The sequence below is a fragment of the Phocoena sinus genome, chromosome 4, assembly GCF_008692025.1.
Source record: "Phocoena sinus isolate mPhoSin1 chromosome 4, mPhoSin1.pri, whole genome shotgun sequence".
In the NCBI taxonomy this organism is placed as follows: Eukaryota; Metazoa; Chordata; class Mammalia; order Artiodactyla; family Phocoenidae; genus Phocoena; species Phocoena sinus.
Window position 1 is genome coordinate 84,606,893 of NC_045766.1, and position 12,271 is coordinate 84,619,163.

General features: G+C 38.1%; 1 protein-coding gene across 4 annotated transcripts in view; it reads right to left on the minus strand.

The window, feature by feature from the left end:
* Positions 1-5,288: 5,288 nt before the first annotated feature.
* Positions 5,289-12,271, minus strand: part of ATP6V1A (ATPase H+ transporting V1 subunit A) — a 56,140-nt gene continuing 49,157 nt past the window's right edge. For all 4 annotated transcript variants that reach the window (XM_032630440.1, XM_032630443.1, XM_032630442.1 and 1 more), the window contains 3 exons: positions 11,473-11,567; positions 9,253-9,424; positions 5,289-7,494 (listed from right to left, as the gene is read on the minus strand). In XM_032630440.1, coding sequence (XP_032486331.1) covers positions 7,402-7,494; positions 9,253-9,424; positions 11,473-11,567 — 360 coding nt within the window. In that variant the 3' untranslated portion in view covers positions 5,289-7,401. The remainder of the gene's footprint in view (positions 7,495-9,252; positions 9,425-11,472; positions 11,568-12,271) is intronic.

Genomic DNA, 12,271 nt, shown 5'->3' on the forward strand with positions numbered 1-12,271 from the left:
GGCCATATCTTCTTATTGCCTGCACTTTTCTGTACTTAATATTTTTCTTTAGAAATAGCTCAAAATTTTTTTTTACTAGTTTGGCCTCCTCCCTAAGCAAATCCTTGAAACCTTGGATATGAAGTACATTTTATTTTTTTAATTTTTATTTTTTTGCAGTACGCGGGCCTCTCACTGTTGTGGCCTCTCCGGTTGTGGAGCACAGGCTCCAGACGCGCAGGCTCAGCGGCCATGGCTCACGGGCCTAGCCGTTCCGCGGCATGTGGGATCTTCCCGGACCGGGGCATGAACCCGTGTCCCCTGCATCGGCAGGCGGACTCTCAACCACTGTGCCACCAGGGAAGCCCATGAAGTACATTTTAATGTACAGAGGCAAAAATGTATATTTTTGCCTCTGTACATTAAAATGTACACTATATATCTGTCTCTACCCCAAAACTACCTCACGGACACAGAATTGTGCTGTGCAATCCCCCGTCAAGGAAAGACTTGTTGGTCAGCTGCCAGGAGTGTGGTCAGCAGACAGCTGCCAGCTGTCAGCTCCTTCTAGGCTAGATCTGCAGATGCCACCTCACCTGAGGTCACATCCTCACAGGGCAGCCTGAACCGGGATTCCATGAGGTTGGGGGGAGAGAGACAGAGAGAGAGAGAGAGAGAGAGAGAGGGAGAGAGAGTGAGAGAGAGAGAGGCACTGGGGTACTAAGTGCTGGCCCTCTGAGTCTGATGCATGTCAACTCTGATCTGCAATATTTCCTCCACAGCTTCCCCACTGGAGTGGCTAAGGCTTTGCCAAACCTGCTTTGTATTTTGATTTCCTCTCTGCCCAATCCCACTTCACCCCTTTCCTTTCTCGTGTTGATTCCAAATAAGCAACTTGTACCTCCATCTCTATCTCAGCATGTTTCCAAAGAACCCAACCTACAATACCATGCTTGAGACTGTCCTAAATCATATTTTTAGGACAAGTGTCAAAAGGTCTTTATAAATACTTCGAAATAAAGCATGCAATTTAAAAATAAAGGCCATGGATTTCCCTGGTGGCGCAGTGGTTAAGAATACGCCTGCCAGTGCAGGGGACACTGGTTCGAGCCCTGGTCCAGGAAGATCTCACATGCTGGAGCAACTAAGCCCGTGCACCACAACTACTGAGCCTGTACTCTAGAGCCCGCAAGCCACAGCTACTGAAGCCCAGTGCACCTAGAGCCCATGCTCCACAACAAGAGAAGCCACCGCAATGAGAAGCCCATGCGCTGCAACAAAGAGTAGCTCCCACTCGCCTCAACTACAGAAAGCCCGTGCATAGCAACGAAGACCCTACTCAGATATAAATAAATAAATAAATAAAAATAAAGGCCATGAATATGATTTTATGTGATTGAAAGTAACGTGGCTTTTATACAAGGTGTCTAAAACTCAGTGCAATTTTAAGTCATCTAGTAAATGTTAGATATACTACTTGGAAGTTATAAAAGTATAAGAGCTGTTCAGATGATGGTTGAAAATCAAACTAAAAAATTATTGTAATGGATTAAAGAACAAGGAATTTTAAACCCCAGGACAAATGCTGTTTAAAAATGAGACTAAATTATATTCTTCTATCATTTTATTTACAAATTAAGCCTGTGTATGAAAAAATTCAAATATATCACAGAATTTTGATTCCTTTCTGAAATCTCCTGCATACAAAGAAATGAGCAGAAGAGAAATTGCTAGTTCATTCAGTAAATACCTGAAACCACTGTAACAGAATCCTGTTTGAAATCCATAGGTATAACAATTACTATTGCTCAAATTCTTACCGCCAGACAATTCTGGATCTAAATTAGTCAGAATACACATGAATCAGTAGAGCACTGTTTAAGACCAATAACAGGGGATGTCTTAAAGGATAAATGGTTCAGCAAAATCTTAAAATACTGAGATAGATTGTGGTAAAACTGTTAGTATTCAGAGAATACTTATTTAAGTCCCCTGTGTTACCTTTTATATCTAAGCGTTGAATAAAGATACTTATGTCCTAAAACTTGCCCCATAGTAAGAATTATGTGGGTTATTTGTTAAATTGACTCCTATATCTTTTCCCTAGAATGGATTCCAATTCAGTTGGCTTGGTGCAGGGCCTAGGAATCTGTATCATTAACACAGTCCCATATTTCCTATAGTCAGACAAGTTTGAGAAACAGCTCATTAAGACATCTATATTTAAAACATCAAAGCTGGTTTTAACAGTCATCCACTGCTGCTTTAAGGGCTGTGATGTGTATTCAGGGACACCTGAATACGTATTTGCATGCAACCAGCTATAGCACTGTTAACAAGCCAACAGTGTCTGCATTCTATGACTGTGTGGTCTGGTTAGCTTCATTCTGTTCCAAGAACGTACTTTCCCCAAATCCTGGTCAGCTGTCTGGCAAAGTAAGTTACTTGTTGCAAACAGAACTGAGAGCTCCTGGATTGAAAAATTCAAATCTATCACCACTGCTAGAAAAGAGCACATTTAAAAATCAAACAAACAAAAATGTGATCATTTTACTAGGTAAAATTCAAAAGCACTTTAAAACCACCACTATACATCTCTTAGTGTGAAACTACTTTAAATAGAAATCCCTTAAGTGTAATGTTTTTGGTAAACATTATTTAAGTATGATATACATACAGGAAAGTGCTTGAATCATGTGTGTGAATTTTTACAAAATGAACACACACATGTATGGCAGGATCCACAAGAATCAAAACATTACCAACACCCTAGAAGGCCCCCATATTCCACCCTCTTGATGACACTCCCTTCCCCACATGTGTAACTGCTATCCTGACTTCAAACACCATATATTAGTTTTATGCTTTTGAATTCTATATAAATGGAATCATACAGTATACTTTCTTTTGTTTAGCTTCTTTAAACGTTATTAGTGAGGTTCATTCATGTTGTTGCATTAACTCTCACGTCTATATAGTATTTCATTGTGTGAATATACCACAACCCACTTATCCATTCTTCCATACTACCATTTAGGTACTTTCCAGTTTGGGGCTATTACCAATAGTGCTGCTATAAACGTTTTGGGTCATATCTTCTGGTTGTGAACATGTATGTATGCATTTCTATTGTGTATTAGGTATTACTAACTCAACTTTGTAGATACCACCCAAAGTAGTTCTCCAAAGTGGCTGTAGAAATTTATGCTCCCACCAAAAATGTATGAGTTCTGGTTGGTCCACATCTGTATCAACACTTGGTATTCTCTGTCCTTTCCATTTTAGTCATTCTAGTGTATATAAAATTGTATCTCGTGGTAATTTTAATTCACATTTCCCTGATGACTAGAAGCTGACCATCATTATTCAACGATTTTGTGAGGTGCCTGTTCAAGTCTTTCATCCATTTATGTCATCATTTATCTTTTTTTTTTGACTTGGAGTTCTTCATATATTCTGGATATAAATCCTCAATAAGGTATTTATAATTGTTTATGTTTTTACTCCTCCCCACTTTAAAGACTTCTGTTATATAATTTTGGTAAAAATGGCTATTTCTAGACTCACCTTCCTAAACTCTGGCTCAAACTCAACAGCTTCTCAAACACGTTTTCCTTCTAAAAATGACTTGAGTCATGACAATGTCCACAAGCACCTTGGCTAGCCAGTCATTTCTCCCTACTTTTCTTCTGATTACTTTATCTGTCTCACATTTATAAACCCAACTTCTTGGTTCTGAATGAAAAGTACGTAATAAGGAAAAGATATACAGTATGATTGAGTACAAAGAGACACCAGAAATCAGGAGGTCTGAATTCTGATATTAAGTGGCTGTGTGACACTGGCAAATCAGTTAAACTTCCACTTCTCTTCTGTATTATGAGGGGGTTGAATATATGATCAAAATCCCCACTAATCCAAGAAACTGCTTTACTTTCAGGAGCATTAAACCCCACATCTGCCTATTTATAATCATAATTGGTGTGTGTACTATCTGCTCTTTAAAAGACATCTTTTCTCTTTGAAGAGATGCTCTTTTAAAAACTCTTTTCAAGGAGTGTCCCGATCCTTTTACAGGGTGCTTCTTTATGTTGCAGAACAATGGCTTTTCAGTTATTGATTGAACAATCTTTTTTCCTGTGTCTTAAGAGGCCTGAAGCAGATGCTATGAGTTCCCCATCCAAATCTCTTCAGCCATGAGTACCATTTCAGTGCCCACCAGCTGACCTCCCAACTGCCGGCACCTAAATCTCTTGGCAGAGGGTTTCCTGTGGCCACCAGAGCCCGATCTACTTATACTCATGTGCTGGGCACTGACTCTCCCTGTCTTTGTGGGAACCGCCTTCAGTGGATGACTGACAGCAGGTGGCTGTCAATCAATGATGCTGAAAGGACGCTAGTTCCTTTGCACCCCAGGTGGAATATAACGAGGTGCATATTTTTCAGTTGTTCCCACAACTCCCCAGCAGGATGGTGCTCCAAAATGTTGACTTGCTTGATAAGAACACGTATTGGCTTCCTTCAATTCTGTCTTAATTCTCTATTCCCCTACTGGTGCTTTCCTAGGATCTCATCCCAAATAAACTGTCTGCACGCAAATACATGTCTCAGTGTCAACTTCTGGGGGAACTCGAACTAAAAGGGAGCCCTTAGAACAACTTCAGAGGCATTTTATCACACCTCACCTGGGAAAATTGGTTCCCTTCTTCATACTGTTACATTGTGGCAATACATTAAAACTAATAACCTGAAAATACTGGATTACCAAAAAAGAATAAAAATCACCCATTCTATAATGAATAAGCTTTCTCATGAATTTTTAAGTATTTCTCTACATAAAGTTGGTAGAGTTTTTCATTTCACACTGCTTCTTACTCCTTTAGAAATTGTTAAAAATACACTTAAGGAAATAAAAACCATGTTGCTACATTGGATCTTAAATAATTTGGCTTGCAGAATTACGAATTACAAAGCTTTAGTTCATTTGCCAAAAGTAGAGATGAGTACACTGATTTCCTTTCATTTGTAAGTCTACTTTTAGAAACCATTCATTGTTTCAATTTAAAGTAATATTCAGAATGCTATGGGATTCCATGTACTATATTTCCAAATCACAGTGGTACATGATTATAGGACTTTTTGCAGTCTATAGTGAGGGCGCCAATTCAATTTCATGATCTTAAGTAACAATCTATAAAGAGGGAAATAAAAAACTTTAAAGTTCATACTGAAAACAAGCCGAAATACAATAAGGTGGCACTTTTTTTAGCAGATCTTGCCACACCCACAAAAAAAAAAAAGGAAAAATGTTAATTTAAATCCACTTTTTATTCTTTCATAGATTTTAACAATTATACACAACTTTTAACATAAAGATAGTGAAACCTCAAGGATAAGGAGGCAATATATACGACCTCTTCTATTCGTTCGTCAGGATGGAAGGAAGTTTCCAAAGGGTACAATGTGTGAGATTTAACACTGGAAAAACACATATGAAACTTGTTAACTGGCTCCACTCAGGATCAGGCACAGCACAATAAATATAGAACTGCATCATCTTTTTAAAAGACTGTTGTTAACTTTAACACATTCTTACTAAAGAAACATGATCAGTGACCAATGTGAAATGCTACAACATATGGGTGAAGGGACACTTACAGTGAGGCTCTGAACAAAGCTTCTCTAGCATGTTCACACCCATACATCAACATTCTTAAAAAGGAGTAAGAATGTACATTGCAAATTCAGAAAAACACAAGAGAAACTTGGTCAAACTTTCTTCGTCATATCATTCATTACTAACACAATCCTAGTTTGCTGGTAGGTTTAAGGTAGGAATTGAAAGTTTTTGAAATTCTTTTAATTTCCACTGGTCTTAGGGCCTCTGGGTAGGAGGCCACATTGGAAAGCAAACTGATTCAGCAGCACCATTACATCCACGTCTCAACAAATCACTGCACAATTTTTATCTTCCAATGTTCTGAAAGGTTAAAAAAAGATACATGGCAGAATACTTATTCTGAACAGCAGGCCACTGTAAGAACATGTAATCTGCAAGGATTTAAACAAACATAGCTGAATTCTCTAACTGCATCTTTCCTTAACAGACCAAAAGAAATACATTACCTAATGTGCCTTATCATACAAACACAGAAACTTTTATTTTAAAACATATACTTAAAAGATAGGAAGAAATGATCTTTTTTTCACATGACCCAGATTCTGTTATCAGCAGATATAAGAATTAACTTCATCCCTATGAAACAGAATGGAAACTGTTATGCTGCTACAGCTACAGGTATTCTGAGAAATCTTTTGAGCCAGTGAATCAAAAACCATGTGAAAGAATAATATTTTTTACAATCAGGAAGCTGGTTGTTCAAAAATTCAATTAGCAAACAAACGAACATGTGAAACATGTCATTATCTTGTAAAAACATAGTGCCACTCTGGCCCCAAGAATCACTAAAGCCCAGCTGGTCCTTAAAGGTGCAAACAGCCTTTAACCACTACTAAATATCTTCTCTGTGGCATTTTACTGCCTATCACATTGCCACATGATTCTTAGAAGCTTAGGGTTCTACGATGTTTGAGGAAAAAAAAGAGGGTGTGATGTGGATCAAGTTCTCGGTGATTGTTTTAAACGTAATTTTAAAAAGAATTTGCTAGCAATGTAGTATAATAGTCCTTGATACCGAATTTTTCCTAGTGAAGTAAAATAGGCTTTAACAAGATGATGTTAATCTAAGTTTGATCACCTGGCTCCTTTTTCACTTTTTTAGAGGGCACTGATTCATCTATTGTGCTGAGTCCCACAAATGCCTGCTTTAAAAACAGTACAGTTCTCAACAGTTTCCCACAAATATTCTTGATTTATACTGGGGGAAGCAACACATAATAGAAACATTAATTATTCACGTTTTAAAAAAGTAATTATTTCCTACAAAGCAGGTTACTTAGCAAAATGCTAAGCTGCAAACAACTTTACCACACAGATGTTGAGCCATTTCACAATGAACCTGACAAAATGTGCAGAAGTCTGGCCTTCCATTCCAGATCCATTGCAAAGAGAGTACACGCGGTAGTCCTGTTTACAATTTAATGGCGATGAGGAAAGGGCAAACCTAGGACAAGGAGAGACGTCACCCTACATACACGTTTACAGTAGTGTAGCCATTGTATATCCTATTTACTACATTCACCACTTTGGAGAAAGGATCAGGGAGGCCCTTCAAACACTGGAACAAAGGAATGTTTGTTTTATATAAGACCTACCAAATAAACAGGGAAACAAATGATAACACACATAGGCACTAGTCTCAAAGCTGCACGATAAAGAAGCAAAGGGTTTGAGATGAGAAATTTAGGAAAATATACACATATGAGAGCTTGCTGAGGAAAAGGAGGAAAGAAATCACAGTTCTAATCTTCAAGGCTACGGAATGCATTCTGCATATCCTCAAGAAGTTGTGCATAGTCGGCCTTGATCTTTGCCTCACCATCTTTCACTGGATCCTGAAAGAAGACATGACAGAATTCAATTTACCTTTGGAAAATAATTTTCAGAACACATAGTGAGTTATTTATATTTACTATATTTGAGTACTAGGCTGGGGTACACTGGTAAAACACAGGCAGGAGGCAGAATTAACCTTATTTTTCTTTTCTCCTTTAAGGGTAGAAATGTATAAAGTAGTCGTCCAACCAAACAGAAGACAAAATTTCCGTTTTGTGTCTTGCTTGCTAACTGTATTCAACAACCAATGGATTTACCCTCAACGATATGCAAAATATTAGGGAATTATGCAGCAATGTGTATTAGATGCATTCCTCTCTGTGTATATGATAGTTGGAATTTAATCAAAACAGAATTTACTATTCAAGGTCTGGTAGTATCACCTTGGGATGGGGGGAGTAAAATTTCTAAAATAATCTCAAAATGCACCCCATTTAAAATCTGTATGGAAAGCAACTTAATTGAGTAAAATGTATGAAAGAAACCTTTAAAGTGTTTAAGCCCTCTGACCCAATCATTCCACTTCTGAGAACATATACTAGGAAAATACACAAAACCAACTACATGAACAAAGTTGTCCATACCAACAACTGGAAATTTCCTAAATGCCTAAGAATAGGAAAATATTATTCTCCAGCCACAAAATAGTGCTATAGAAAAATACTTAATGATATTAAAGAACAACTGAAATGTTAATTTGATACAATATACCTGTAAACAGAAAAAAGACAGCACCTTTAGTTATACTACCAGAAGTCATCACTATTATATTATTGCATATATTTTTTTATCATCTCCCTATGAATGTATAATTTTAAAAAATAAAATTTGGATCAAATTACATATGGAATTTCTTTGCAACCAACTTTTTTCACTAATTATACCATAAGCGTTTCCCTGTGTCTTTGGATATTCTTTGAAAAAAAGATGTTAATGCCTTTATAATATTTTTGCTGTAATGTACATGCCACGATGGCTCCGTTCACTTTTGGATGACATTTAAAAGTTTAATATACAATCTTTTACATACATCCATATCAAAATCTCTAATTATTTCCTTGGGTTATATGTTTTGAAATGGAAAGACAGGACTCAAAGGGTGTGAATATTTTAAAATCCTTGATACAGTGAGTGTCTATACAAATTTACTTCCAATCTATAATGCAAACACTATATACATAACATACACATTCAGAGAATCACTCTTAACTTCTCAGTAGGAGATTAGTAAATATACTCGGATGTCATGACTTAGAAATAATTAAATACAACTCAACTGATCAAGTATTTTAAAAACAATCTTACACATTTGAGTTTCTACAGATAATTTCACTTAATTATCTATTTATGTCTTGTGTACTTCCCAAAGAATGAGAGTCTACTTAAAAGTAAAAATGGTGTGTAATAGGATACTTGAAGTAAGCAGCAGAAATCGTCTCAGAGGAGCATCGGGATTAGATATTAACAGGCACTTGAGGTAAGGTAATTGCTGCTTAGCAATGATTTTAGCTCTGAATTGCCTGGCAGTTAAGACAAAAGGGAAAACACGTCAGCGTTTATTTTAGACGTGACATACTATAGTCTTTATCATGTGAATTCCTATTTGAACATAGCTTTGAGGTCTCTTCTGGTTTTACATAACCCGAGCATGTATGAAAATGATAAATGCCAGCTTCACACACCAGGTTTGGGACCCAAATATTTTAAAAAATCAAAAAGAAACTACTAAAAAAAGTTTATGGTAGAAACAAATATACCTTGAATTTCATGGAGGAAAGCTTATAGAGGATCTCCCCCATGTGCTCACGGATAATGGACCATGTGATTTTATTGTCACTCTGGGCAGTGGTTTCAACAGCTCTGCGGGCCATATCATAAAATGCAATCATGTTGGACAGCATCCCTACTGTCTTGTAGAATGGGCAGAACCTAGGATAAATGAAAGTCAAAATAATAAACAAAAACAAAATCCAAAGCAAGTTCATAGTTTTTACTTCATCTGTAAAATACCAGAGCATTAACTTCTTTATTTAGATATGCACACTACTTACATTTATTGCATGATACATAAGGAATGAAAAAAGAATAGTGGAAAAGATCAATAATACTTAACCAGAGTTTTTGGACAGAGATGTCTCAGGAATAGGGGGTGGATGGAGAGATGGAGCTATGTATTCTTTTATTTAAAGAGTGACGTTAATTTCTGTTAACACAATCACACAGGAAGAACAATGAAACGGTACCGCTACAATCTAATGACCTCTGAGGGTTTGTGCTTGTACAGTGCAGTTAAAGCAGTTCCCCAAATGGTGAAATAACTGAGTTGTAAAGACTCCCTTGTGACAGTCGGTGAAGGTTTAATAAATAATAGGAAAGCAGGGAACTGCAATTTCCTAAAGTTAATAAGCATTTCCTTTCTCCATTAATGTGTTCACTTTCATTTACCCATATCTTTTAATAACGAAGACACAGAAGTTAATATTCAACTTGCATCACATGCATTCTAAGCAAATTTCCAACGCATTTAGACTTAATTTTGCACACACAATTTCATGCACACTCTCCATTACACTCTCTTCAAATAATTCTCCCTTTGTGGAGATCTCTTTGTGTGGATGCTTCCTAGAGCTTCTTAAGTTCCTGATAGGTTTTTTTTGAGCCTTACTGATTATACTGTCATATTTTCTGCTTGTCTTACATTCTGGTAATCTTCCTATGTGTTCAGTTTCCACTTTAGTCTTATACAGGGCCAAATATGATTGAGGGAGAAAAACTAGCCTATGATGAAAGGGCTCAAATTATCAAAGTTTAAAAGAAATGGGGGGCTTCCCTGGTGGCGCAGTGGTTGAGAGTCTGCCTGCCGATGCAGGGGACGCGGGTTCATGCCCCGGTCCGGGAAGATCCCACATGCCGCGGAGCGGCCGGGCCCGTGAGCCATGGCTGCTGAGTCTGTGCGTCCGGAGCCTGTGCTCCACAGCGGGAGAGGCCACAACAGTGAGAAGCCCGCGTACCACAAAAAAAAAAAAAAAAAAAAAAAAAAGAAATGGGAACTTTTAAATAAGCCATGGAAGTAGCAGAGACAATAATGAAAAACAAGCACTGGGCAGGAGTAGCAGGGACTGGTGAGATGTCCGACAGGGACTTCAGTAGAAAGAAAAAGAATGGGACTCTTGGGCTTATTGGGCATGTGGGAAAACCCCACATGCCGCGGAGCAACTAAGCCCATGCACCGCAACTACTGAGCCTGCACTCTAGAGCCCACGAGCCACAACTACTGAGCCCACGTGCCACAATGCCTAGAGCCTGTGCTCTGCAATAAGAGAAGCCACCAAAATGAGAAGCCGGTGCTCTGCAACAAAGAGTAGCCCCCGCTCTCTGCAACTAGAGGAAGACTGCACGCAGCAACGACGACCCAACGTAGCCATAAATAAATAAATAAATAAATATAAAAAGAATAGAACTCTTGGGAAATGAGGCACGAAAGTATATTATTTAGGAAAAGAGTAGAAGAGGCACAGACTGTGGTAACAGGTAGTGAGAAAAGCTTCTGTAAGAGGCAATGATCCCCAGGCTCTGTACAGTAAGCCACAATTTAATCTAATTAAAGATGGCTGGATAATGAGTGAAAACACTGTCATAACTGGAAAAATGAGCCAGCTCAAGATAAGGGAACATACTGGATCACTAGATGTCTGCTATGAAAATATAAAATAAACCTATACACTGAGTCAGAGTGTGTCTGTATGAGAAAAAAAAGGCGGGGAGGGTTTTGTTTTGTGTTTTGTTTTTTGTTTTTTTTTTGCAGTATGCGGGCCTCACTGGGGCATGAACCTGTGTCCCCTGCATCAGCAGGCAGACTCTCAACCACTGCGCCACCAGGGAAGCCCCGAGGGGAGGGTTTTAATGTGTAGGCAGCTCCTTCTTCAAAACTTGATAGAATATCCTCAAATTAAAAAAAGAAAATCAGGCTAGATTACCTGTCATAAGGAGTATATCCATTTTGTTGAAGGAAATCATCTTTGATAAGTTTTGCTACCTCCAGAGTGATCTTATCTGTTTCTGCTAGTGAAGCCTAGAAGAGGAAAAAATACATTTTTAGAAATTTACTGCCACAACATGGGACCAATAGTTCTAACCAGTTAGCATGCAGAAACCACATAATCAACACACGATCACCTATCATTAATAAATTCACATCAGGGGCCTCCCCGGTGGCGCAGTGGTTGAGAATCTACCTGCCAATGCAGGGGACACGGGTTTGTGCCCTGGTCCGGGAAGATCCCACATGCCGCGGAGCGGCTGGGCCCGTGAGCCATGGCCGCTGAGCCTGCGCATCCGGAGCCTGTGCTCCGCAACGGGAGAGGCCACAACAGTGAGAGGCCCACATACCGCAAAAAAAAAAAAAAATTAAAAAAAAAATTAAAAAAAATAATAAATTCACTTCATAACTGCTTCCTGATTGATGTTCTTTTTTGGATTTTGTTGTGAAAACATATAACATAAATTTACCATCGTAACCATTTTTAAGTGTAGTTCAATAGGTTAAGTATGTTCACATTGTTGTGAAACAGATTTCCATAACTTTTCATCTTACAAATTTGAAACTCTATACCTATTAAACAACAACTCCCCTTCCGCCCTCCCGGTCCCAGTTAACCACTACTCTACTTTCTACTTCTACGAATTTGACTACTTCAGATACGTTACATGTAAGTATTTGTCTTTTTTGTGACTCGTTTATTTCACCTAACATAATGTCCCCTCAAGGTTCATCCA